At 40.0% G+C, this 12687-nt stretch overlaps 1 protein-coding gene across 1 annotated transcript; it reads left to right on the top strand.

Moving 5' to 3' along the window:
• The first annotated feature begins 8077 nt into the window (after positions 1–8077).
• On the top strand, positions 8078–9013 carry LOC127694623 (olfactory receptor 2Y1-like). The gene has a single exon (XM_052196163.1). It carries the CDS (start codon positions 8078–8080, stop codon positions 9011–9013), a length of 936 nt encoding a protein of 311 aa, XP_052052123.1.
• The last annotated feature ends 3674 nt before the right edge of the window (positions 9014–12687 follow it).

The following is a 12687-nucleotide window of genomic DNA, read 5'->3' as shown; positions in this document are numbered from 1 at the left end:
ACAACCACTCTGGAAATCAGTCTGGCAGTTCCTCAGAAAACTGGGCACCTCACTTCCAGAAGATCCTGCTATACCACTCCTGGGCATATACCCAGAGGATTCCCCAGCATGTAATAAGGATACATGCTCCACTATGTTCATAGCAGCCCTATTTATAATAGCCAGAAGCTGGAAAGAACCCAGGTATCCCTCAACAGAAGAGTGGATGCAAAAAAAAATGTGGTATATATACACAATTGAGTTCTATTCAGCCATTAGAAACAATGAACTCATGAAATTCTTAGGCAAATGGATGGAGCTGGAGAACATCATACTAAGTGAGGTAACCCAGTCTCAAAAGATCAATCATGGTATGCACTCACTAATAAGTGGATATTAACCTAGAAAACTGGAATACCCAAAACATAATCCACACATCAAATGAGGTACAAGAAGAAAAAAGGAGTGGTCCCTTGTTCTGGAAAGACTCAGTGAAGCAGTATAGGGCAAAACCAGAACAGGGAAGTGGGAAGGGGTAGGTGGGAGAACAGGGGGAGGGAAGTGGGCTTATGGGACTTTCGGGGAGTGGGGGGCTAGAAAAGGGAAAATCATTTGAAATGTAAATTAAAAATATATCAAATAAAAAAAAGAAACCGACTAACAAAAAAAAAAAAAAACAATGAATTCATGATTTTTTTTTAGGCAAATGGATGGAACTGGAAAATATCATCCTAAGTGAGGTAACGCAATCACAAAAGAATACACATGGAATGCAATCATTGATAAGTGGATATTAATTAGCCCTGAAGCTCTGAATACTGAAGATACAATTAGCATATCAAATGATTCCCATGAAGAAGAAAGAAGAGGGCCCTAATCCTGGAAAGACTTGATCCAGCATTGTAGGAGAGTACCAGGACAGAGAAAAGGGAGGGGGAAAGATAGGAGAATGGATGGAGAGAAGAGGACTTATGGGACATATGGGGAGGGAGGAACTGGGAAAGAGGAAAGCTTTTGGATTGTAAACAAAGAATATAGAAAATAAAAATATATACTAAAAAAGAAAGAAAGAAAGTGGCAATGGGGGTGATAAAAATAAAAGCAAAGTATAAAGTGCATATGTATGAAGATCTAATGACGAAACCTTTTACTTTGTATTCTAATTTGAAAGTTAATGTGGACTAAATTCAAAGTCAAAACAAGAGAAGAAAGGGAGGCAGAAAGAGACGAAGGGATGGAAATTAATGCATCCTAACTCATATAAAAAAATAAATATCAATTGGATCAATGAAATAACTACCTGGGCATCATATAAAGACTTCATGTGAAGGAAGACAGCTGTAGTTTGCTGGACAGAGTAGGCTTCATGTGCAACATGGAATTTGGTCTGTCTAGCAAAGGGCTAGTAGGGGTCAACATAGGGAAGCAGAAGGAATCTTGGGCTGCAGAATCATGTGAGCAAGTAAGACGTTGTCCTAGGAATACACACTAGGTCACACAGGTTTAGCAGAGCCGGGGGAATAGAGAGTACTAAGGACTGAAAGGCAGATCGCAGAGCCAGTCAAGTTCATTGTAATTGCCACAGTGGGGCCATAGGTCTCCAAGGTCATGCTTTGTAAGCCGCTCATTCTCCACTATTTCTATGGGGCTGGGGCTATAACTCAGTGGCAGAGTGCTTACTTTAATTTGCAGGTGACCCTGGGCTCAAAGCCCAGGAAGGCTTTTGAGTTCCCTCAGGATAGAGTTGGTGTCTGCAGCTTTAGTTTCAGGTGGTGAGTTGATAACACACCATCTACTTCTTGGATTCAAAGGGTGAAGGTGAAAGGGGACAGTCTCACCTCCTAGGTTGGGAGCTTCAATACTGTCCACTACATATGCTGTCATGACTTCTAAGAGATGGGAGCATTGGTCTGAGCCCTTCCCACTATAGAACCAAAGAGGGAAGTGTCTTTCAGATATCACAATTTGCCACCAGTCTCTAGTGCACCTTTCCTCTCCTTTGAAGCCAGTAAAACAGAGAAAGATAAAGGTAGTAGATTGGTCCTTGAATTTCAGGTAAGTGGGGATTGGGTGAAATACTCACATTCACACTGAAAAGGGAAATATTTCACTAAGCAATCAGCACTAGACTCCACTGTGTTGGGAGAACATTAGTGTAGGAGCAAATAACATTTAAATTAATGTAAAAATATGTTCTCTCTCATGAACTCTTACATTCTCTGTCATCTAACCACACTGCTCAGTTGTACGTTGAGTCTAAAAAAACTCTTGACTGAATCTCTTTCTATGCAATTGCATAAAATTACTTAACTACATTTTAAAGCATAAACAGCAAGGCTCTTATATACATAGTAAATTGCAAACTTCACAGAGGACCAACGAATAGAAGTGTAGTCAGAGTTGTGGAAACAAACCAAGAATTTCTCGGAGATGGTGACTGTGTTCTGTGTGCAGTTCATGAAAAATTTACTCTTTGATACTCAACTAAACTGACTATGAACAATCTATGGTTTGGGTATTTATACTGAATACTTAGATTATTCTTGGATATTTGATGAAAGAGCCTTGTAGATTTTCTGGAAAACTTGTGGAACAAAAATGCAATAGTGTCCTGTGTCCATCATGAAAGGGTGGAGCTGATCAGGGTACAAGTGGGTCTGTGCAAAGGCATGGGATAGAAGATTGACAGAACAACACTTCGGTGCCTAGTTGGCTTTGATACTGACATTAATGTCCCAACACCACATGTGAATGTCTTAATAAAAAAAGTGAAGGTAGATTTAATCCTAACAGTACACACACAAGATGGTGATTAGGAATGAGTTAGTAAGATCTTTTTCTTTGTTAAGAAATAAACTTAAACTGTATGACTTGAATGTGGTTCCATTATAACCTGGCAAGATCATTGAAACAGTGGACTGGGAAGAAAGATTTACCCCTATATACTGTCAGAAATAAATAATCAAAAGTTCATTACTTATAAAGATCACTCATAGATATAGAGACCATATAGTGTGATGAATACAGATAAAAACTGATCTTTATAATACTAAAAAAAAAAAAGCAAATGTGGAAGAATCAAAATGTTGTGCACCATGGAGATTAGACGAAGGTGTTCAAAGTTTAGCATATTATTGACATTTGAAAAGTAAAGACCATGGCAGGGTGAGATGTCATACCCATGCTAACACAAACCGTCACATAATCAGAAATATTTTTACAAATTCTGAAGGGCACTCTGAATGAGTGTGAAAATCTAAGTGTGGAGAACATCACTCACTCTCTTCCCAAGCAGGCTGCTTTTAGAACCCTTTTTTTCTTTTCAGTCACAATCTTTCTTCCTATAAATCTGAACGCAGGTCTGACTGTTGGCTTTGAAAAAAGCAAGATCCTCACCTGTAACTTAGAACAGGTCTTTGAAAACAAATACAAGCCAGCATCTGTCCTTATGTGTTCTCTTTTCTGATCTAAAGCCTAATTAGGATGTTTACAGTCGACTGACCAGTTCTGTTGTCCTCTGAATGTATGCATACAGTCAATGGCATGATCCAAATCTATAGTCAGGAACATGTTGTTATTCTGTATTCCTTCTGACCAGTGCAGACTCTCAGGGTCTATTTTTGACAGTTTTCTTAAATTCAATGCATGATGATGGGTGGAAACATAATGTGTGTCATTAGGAACCAGAATGCCTGCCTTGCCTCCTTTCGTGCTTTCACTGAGATAACAAGTTTCACTAACAGGGCTAGGCTTGGTGGCGCACACCTTTAATCCCAGCATTAGAAAGCCAGAGGCAGGCAGATCTCTGAGTTTGAGACCAGCTTGGTCTACATGGCAGTTCCCAGGACACCCAAGGCTACACAGTGAGACAATTTCCTCAACAGGAAAGGAAGTTGGCGTAGTCAATCAGTTTATCACCTTTGCTAGAAGACTATGGAAGTCAGTTAATGGCCACACCATAAATATTTTCCTTAGTGTCTAAAAGATGATCGTTTGGAAGGAGTTGATCTATATGAGCCCTGATGAGACTGCACAAACACTTTAAGCCTCACACACTGGGCTTCCACGAGGACTCCATGCTGACCAGTTCCACGGGAAGTGTGATAAGGGTCTATCTGGGTTCTGAAACAAAGGAATAGAAATAATGCATGAGCCATACCAAAGACCTAGTTATGATCCATGAAAAAGGAGAGATACAACTGTTCCTAAACAAGTGAACAAATACCCAGGGATATTTTCTTCTGATTAATACATAGGGGCATAAATTAGACCTTAGTACTGACCACAAGAAAGAGTGAAGAAAAGAATCTACAAGGCATTAATTAGCAGGGAGTAGAAGCAAGAGAAACTAGCTCTTAAGTAATGGATCATGGGCTGTGTAAGAGTTGCAAGGTGAGCAGTGTCAGACACAGGGAGTCTCTGGTCTCAGTGTTCCAGGTGGGCATTGATGTTGTGGTTCTGCAGACCAGCCCAATCCCCCACAGAGCCTTGACAACTAGAAAACAAGCCACAAACTCATAAGGGGAGACCCAGAAGTCAAAGTCTCATTTGGGCAGGAAAAGGAACCCCTTGATGGGGCAGAGAAAGAAACAACCTTGAGGTTGCATACTTTCAGGTTGTATCTTTGCATATGCCGTTCCAGAATAAGCTACTAGATTCCCAGGAAGCAGGATAAGGTCTTTGTCCCACAAAGCAAGACTGAACTGACGTCAAGGAGTCATGGCCCTCTAAGAACCTGTCCAAGAGTTGCTGAGGAATGATGCTACAGGCTCCGTAATTTTATCTCTCTGTGCTCTTCTGTGCCAGCTGTTGTTCTAGACAGAGAGTGAATCTAATTCTGTGAAAGACAGGGTTCCCACCATACCCATCTGACTAGTCGGAGAGTTGCATTTTTTGAGAAACAAATGCTTGGAACATGCTGGAGAAAAAAATAGGAGGAGCCCCATGAAAGAAGGAAATAAGAGCTAGAGATACAGAGGAAAATCTTATGGGTAAAGTAAATGACCCATTGAACAAACTCTTGAAAGGAATGATCTTCAAGTCTCATTGTAAACTGGAACGGCCAGGTCCTCTGTTAGGAGCATTGCCCTTCTTAACCTTGAGTTTACCTATATTTACTTGGGAAAACACTACTGACTCTCATTGGATCATAAGCCATTGCATCTTTACATCTTATCTTACAATTTTTTAGTAAATGGTTTTCAGGGTTACAGGTTTTTGGCCACATGCATGTGCACATGCACACACACACACACACACACACACACACACACACACACACACACACTACATTTATCCAACTGAGGTTTTGAATCAAAGCTCAGCTTTCTCTGATTCTGTTTTGTCTATTACCTATTTTGCTGACTATTGCAATCTAGTTTTCTCAAGGTCAAATTATTTTGGATTATGATTCTAACATATGTATGTCACATAATTAGAGGCCCAGGTTTTTCTGCTGTTGTAAATTTAGTATTTCTACATGTGGTTTCAAAAATTGCGAATAAAACTATAGAGCATGAATGTCTAAATTATTGTGCCACCAGCTATTAATTTTCCCCTGAGAATATTCCTATATTCCTGAGATATTTATACATACTGTGTATTTTGCTATGTTACTAAAATATGGAATGAATGCATTCAGTGGGTTTTATTTGGAATTATTTTCTTGTTGCTGTTGTTGTTTTTACATGTATGGGAACAGAGTCTCACTATGTTGCACAGGTTGACTTCAGTTCCATGATATTCTTGCCACAGCCTTCAGAATTAGAGGATCTCATGCCAACCAAAAGCTTATCAAATTCTGGGTATGATGATGGATACCTTTAATCCCAGCACTTGGGAGTCAGAGGCAGATGGATTTCTGTAAGTTTAAAGCCAGCCTGATCTATATAGAAAGTTCTAGGCTAGTCAGAAACTCTGTTTCAAAAAAAATAAGTGTATCAAATGATTATTTGTTTGTTTTTCTCCTAAACACATAAACTAGAAGCAAACTTTCAGAACAGGTGACAGATGAACAGCACAACAAGACTGATCTGTGAAGATCTATCTGTAATGGTACAAGATCTGTACCATTACAATGTATACGTATTTATATAAGATAAATTATGTACATATCATAACCAGTTTGACTAAACTGGTTATGATATGTACATAATTTATCTTATATAAGTATGTATATAACATATATCTTACAGTTGACAGTTTAATTCTTTTTTTATGAGGGAGAAATCAAGCATCTTGTTGAAATAACTGATTCAGCACTTGGGTATCCGTCATTACCTTCCACTTCAGAACACTTACCACAGAGCATCATGGATCAGTGTGCCAAAAATTATTCACACTAAGTATAGATATAAATCTCTTCATCCATTGTCTACATGTTTTCTTGGTTATGTGGGTGGGTGATTTAGGCATGCTTTTTTACCATGTTCTGAGACAAGGTCTCTGTCCTATTCAGACTCAGCTGTCAAATTGGCATGGTCCAGGCTTATTTGAGGGAGTCTCAACTGGGGGGTTGCCAAGATCAGATTGGCATGTGACCATGTCTTTAAGAGATTACTTAATTAATGTTTGATGTGGGAGGATACAGCCCACTATAAGCACCACCATCCCTAGCAAAATAAGAAAAGTAGCTAAGCAAGCTAGAAGGATCAAGATGAGAAGCAGTGTCCCTCTGTAGTTTTACTTCAAGCTCTTGCCTTGAGTTCCTGCCCTAGCTTCCCTTAAGAATGAGCAGTAATACATAAAATTAACTAAGCCCTGTCCTCCCAAACTTGTATTTGGTCAGTATTTTATCACAGCAACAGAAAACAAACCAATTGTCTTATGTAGCTCTGGATGGCCTTGAATTCACCATACAGCTGGAAATAATCTTGAATTCCTGATCCTCCAGCCCCTACCTCCCAAGTACTCAGGACAATAAGAAAAATAACTTTTTATATATACACCTCACTTTCACTATTTACCAATGTCTATTTACAACTCTCAGTTTTCTCTCATTGTTTAGTATGTGATCTTTTTAATTTTTTTAGTTTTTAAAATACCATTTTAAGACATTGCCTTACAAAATACATTTATCATTAACCCTCTACTTTAACATAGCTATATTCTACTGCAAGGGCAATCTAAGCATCTTATACTAACAAATCCCCCTTGTATCATTACTGTTTATCAAGTTATAAACATAGAATATATATTTGTGATAATAATTTTTCAAAATATTGTCTGATATGGCAAGAAAGAACCAGTCAGACAGATGAACTTGATCTGATTCATCCTCTGTCTCAAACTACAGAGAGAGCCTATCCCAGAGACTAAGAAAAATAAAAAAACACATACCAAATACTAATACTGCATCTTTCACATGAGAATCTGAAAACAGGTTCCACATGACTGCTTTTAGTTCCTATTATTAATGCCATGAGGATGGCACTACATCCTTTCTGTGTTCAGACAAGGAAACATCATTTCCAGAGAGTTGGGTGGTCTGTCTAAAGTCATAGACTAAATGGGCTACAGGAATGTATTCAAGGCAGGGCCACACCGCTACACTCCAGTGATCTTTGTGCTAGAGAAGAGCTGAACTGAGAAAGAAGCGGTAGCCTGCACAAGATGTGAACAGGATCAAGAAAGGCAACATGGCAGCACAAAGGGTTCACAAGCCCCTACCCCAACTGAGGAAGGAGCAATTAAAACCTTAGGATTGCTAAGGGAAGGAGTCAGTTTCCATTAAGCAGATAGCCTCTAATAGGTCAAACACTCTCCAGTAGTTAGCCGATACCCATGTACATGCTGCCATCACAAATTGAACTCAGTGGGTTACGAGTTGTGAAAGACAGAGAGGACATAAAGTTAGGAGGGGATGGGGAAAGGATGCACCCAGGAGGAGTTGGAGTAGGAGTGGAAATGAATATACTCAAAATATTTTTCATGCATGTGTAAAATTTCCTAAGAACTAAAAAACATATTTATAAAGGAAGACCAAAAGAGAAGTGAAAAAGAGTATTAGCATCAATAAAATGTGTAATTTATGAGGCATCTAGTTCACGTTCTTCACAGGAAGCATCGAGTTATCTTCTGTTTGTGCAGGTGGGAAACTATGGAATATTTGAACACCAGTTCAGAAGAGGACTTCATTTTAGTGGGCTTCTCAGACTGGCCTCACCTAGAACCCGTCTTCTTTGCCTTCATTTCTATTTTCTACTCTCTGACTCTCTTTGGCAACACTGTGATCATCGTTGTGTCTCGGCTGGACCTCCGCCTGCACACACCCATGTACTTCTTCCTCTGCCACCTCTCCTTCCTGGACCTCTGCTACACTGCCAGCACCGTGCCCCAGCTCCTGGTCAATCTCTCTGGACTTGACAGGACCATCAGTTTTGCAAGGTGTGTGGCGCAGCTGTTCATAATGCTCTCACTCGGAGGCATTGAGTGTGTGCTTTTGGTGGCCATGGCTATAGACCGCTATGCTGCCGTGTGTCGCCCACTCCACTACACAACCATTATGCACCCCGTTCTTTGCAGGGCACTGGTTGTGTTCTCCTGGGTGGGAGGCCTTGTGAACTCTCTGATACAGACAAGCCTTGTGATGGCCATGCCTCTCTGTGGACACCAACTGAATCACTTCTTCTGCGAGCTGCCCGTTCTCCTGAAGATGGCCTGTGAGGACACAGGAGGAACAGAGGTCAATTTGTTTGTGGCCCGGGTCATAATCTTAGTGTGTCCTTTACTGCTAATTCTAGGCTCCTATGCTCACATTGCCAGGGCAGTGCTGAACATCAAGTCAATGGCTGGTCGCAGGAAGGCGTTTGGGACGTGTGCATCTCACCTCATTGTGGTTTCCCTGTTTTATGGCTCAGCCATCTCCACATACCTCCAACCTGTCCACAGGTATTCTGATAGTGAGGGGAAGTTTGTTGCCCTTTTTTATACTGTAGTCACCCCCATGCTCAACCCTCTGATTTATACCCTGAGGAACAAAGATGTGAAGGGGGCTCTGTGGAAGGTGCTAGGGAGAGGCACAGACTCCAGGTAGAAGAGTAAAAAAGAGCCAGCAAATTATTCAACATTAGGTTACCGCAAAATTATTTGATGTTTACTATTGGAATACATTATTCATTAATGTGATTATATAATCCATCATTTTATTTTGGAATGTCTCACTTTTTAATAATGACATTATTTCTTTATTTTATATTATGCAAATGATATAGAACAAATTCAAGCAACTTTCTTAGTTGTATGTCCCAGCATAGGGTCAGCCTAGGTGGCAAAGACACTGCTTCACCACGCTAGCCCAACTAACTCATCAGAATCCAAGGCTTCAGTTTCTAGAGCCAGATAGTGCTATAATCACAGGACTTTACCTTGGGACTCAGGACTGCAGCTCATGATAGTGTGTACACTAGACTCATCTTGACCTCCAATGGTCTCAATGGACCAGATTCAGTGTAGTCTTTGTGGCGTTTGTGTCCAAGGGTGGTTAATCTACTGGAACCAGGGGAATCCCTTGCTTCTCACCACAGACCCACTGGTTACAAACGAGGCAATTACTGTGATACGGAGAGGATTGTAGCATGAAAACAACCTTCTTGGGACCCCGTTCACACTTGCTGAACAACACCACAGCTGAAGTTTGTTGATCTCTCTGGGCTTACATCAGCCTCTGCCTCTGAAACACTGGCACACACACACACACACACACACACACACACACACCAATGCTGTGCATGCAGCCAACCTGGGCTTAGCCTGCCATCTAGTGCTCAAAAGGCAAAGGTGACTCCAGACTCAGAAAATGCAAAGAAGCCTACTTTAAATGTCTCCAAGGACAATCACAAAGCCAGCTCTGAAAGGCTAGAATAAACACCTAGTCCTCAAGTTCATAAATGATGTTGCCCAGCAATACATACAAAAAGAGTTCATGGAAACATGGCTTCTCACAATGAAGGAATCAACGGAGCAAACACTTGGGTGGGGAATTCATGAATAAATGTTTAAAGGAAATGAATCAACAAATCCAGACACTACAGAAATAATGCAGAAACATAACCAAAAACAACAACTTAGAAAGCCAGAAATAATTCAAAAGTCAAGCAGAAAGGCTGGGGTGTAGTTCTGTAGCAGAGGATTTGCTGACTATGAGCAAAGCCCTGGATTTGAGCTCTAAATCCATAATAAAACAGGAAATCACTGAGCAGAAGAGCAAAAGAAAGAAAACTGATTCTCCTTCCCCCAGCAGCTATTAATTATCAATATCCTTTCTGCTATGGGTAGAAGCTTACAAGGCTCTCCCTCTCTGTGCTGGACTGTTACCTGGTTTAATCCTGTGCAAGTTTTGTGCTGATAATTTTTTTAGTAGACAGGAAGACATATCATTTTATGTTTAAAAATTATCTGGAAACACTGATTGCCAAAAACTTCAAATAAAATTATCCAGGAGCTGAGCAGAGTCTAGCCCCTATAAAACACACAAAGCTCTTTCACTCACCCAGCCCCCTTTATGCCATGTCATCCTCCTAGACAGTGGGCAGGGTCTTGTAGAATTCTGAACAACAAAAGAGAAACATAAATTTCCCCTGTTCGGGACCTAACACGCTTAGCTCCTATAAATGCTACCCATTTTGACTCATGAAAATTTCTGCCAAAATAAATGCAATAGCAGATTACACAAACACCTTCTATGGTGGACTCCAGTGTGAAGTATTTGAGTAGCAGGTTTCTTTTCCTTTGTCATTCTCAGAATCTTTGGAAGTATGTATCATTTATACAAAATGCTTGTATACCCAGGGTTTTCAGGTATGTACAAAACACTATTAGTTTCATTAAAATATTTTACTTGCTTTTTTTTGAAATTCCAGAAGTCAATATAACTTCACATACCGAAGTTACCATTCTTTCTAGGCATCTTTACTCACAGCTGGAAAACTGTGGAGACAGGCCAAATGGCCATCAGTAACTGTGTGGAGAGAGATTTGATCTATTCATGAAAGAGAACAGTGTGCCACCAAGGACAAACCCCAGAATATCTGAATAAAGGAAAAGTAGTTTACATGCAAAAGGTCACACACACTGTAGAGTGCCTTATTATGAAGTGTCCAAAGAGACAAAATTGTGTCAATCATTGTCTGAAATTGAGAGTCAGGACAGGAACTGCAAATGGGCATGAACTGAAACAAGGCAACAAAAACATTCTAAAATGATAACTATAAGTTTGTGAGTATACTGAAACATTATAATGTAAATATTAAGCATATGCATTGTATATGTGAAATATACTCAAGAAACCTGTTAAAATCAGTGTTCTATGATTATATTGAAAACAAAACCTATAAAAATTCAAAAATCTTCCCATAACCTTCTTATATGAAAAACCAATAAACAGTATAATAATTGCATCGTTTGTACTTTTTACTAATGAAATTTGGCCTTAGATGACTTCATGTATGTAATGTAGTCTGATTCCTCTCAAGCCCACACTCTCTTATCTCCCTCCCACTACCATATCCCCCACTCATTATAGATCCTTTTCCCATGTTGATGAGTGTGGGGATCCCTGAGATCACCAAGGACAGCAGAGTGTTGATCTGCATGAAGCAAGAAGAAGATCCCGTTCAAAGTGACGTTGTTAGCTAGTATTGGTTCAAACTTCTAGAGTCTGACATCAAGCAGTTTATTTTATCCATATTTAAGCACAGCACAATTTAGGGAAATTTTATTCTGATAGTAGTTAACTCAATCATATGTGTAAAACAAAGTTTAAGACATGTTTATATTGAAACTCTCTACAATGTGCATATGGTCTCTTCCATAAAGGTGGAGTCTGTTGACTCAGAAACAATGTTCAAAATAGGGGTCTAGAGAGGATAACTGAGGTAAACATAATAGCCTCTCGGAGTGAGGATTGGCCTGGCCCTACAGATCACACAGTTACCTAGGCTGTCGAAAATTACAAGTGACATCTCTCATAAGGATGGGTTTTATTGATTGAGAAGCGATGTTCAAGGTCTATAGAGGAAGAGTCTGGAATAAACAACCACAGTTGCTTGAAGGAATGAGTGAAACCTGGCCCTACAGATTGCAAAAGATCACCAGGTTATAAACTACATATAGTTCCAGCTTTCTATGTGGAAAACAGGTAAAGATCTTCTTTCTTTGGAGAGATATGTCTATATGTTTAGCCTTGTCAGTTCCCCTAGGACCTCACACGCTCTACACATGTTAGTGACGCCTAATACTGATTTTCAACTTGACACATCTGAGAAGAGGGAACCTCAGCTAATGTACTTGTTTACATCATGTCTGTGGGGCATTTTTCTTACTGCTAATTAATGATACACTGTAGGCAGTATCATCCCTGGGCTCCTGAGCCTGAGTATATAAGAAAGATCGCTGAAAGTTAGCCTTGGAGAAATCCAGTAGACAGCATTCTGCCATTGTTTCTTCTGCTTTAAGCTCCGGCCTTGAGTTTCTAGTTTGGTTTTCCACTATGATGGACTGTGACTATGAGGTGAAATAAACCCGTTACTGCCCAAGCAGGTTTTGGTCCATGTTTTATCACATCAACCAACAGCAAATCAAAACAGTGTTGCTGCTGCTGCTGCTCTTGTCGTTTTTCTTGTTGTTCAACTAAGTTGAACCAGAGTCCTCTGTGTGCCTGTGTATTAGGAATTATTCAGTAGAGACTGGTGGGTCCACCAGTAAATATCG

This window comes from Apodemus sylvaticus, chromosome 10, assembly GCF_947179515.1.
Source record: "Apodemus sylvaticus chromosome 10, mApoSyl1.1, whole genome shotgun sequence".
NCBI lineage: Eukaryota > Metazoa > Chordata > Mammalia > Rodentia > Muridae > Apodemus > Apodemus sylvaticus.
The sequence above is the reverse complement of the archived record's forward strand: the minus strand, read 5'-3'. Positions and strand labels throughout refer to the sequence as shown.

What these genes read in the sequence shown, in the direction of transcription:
- LOC127694623 (XM_052196163.1), top strand. Translation starts at nt 8,078, where the DNA reads ATGGAATATTTGAACACCAGTTCAGAAGAGGACTTCATTTTAGTGGGC.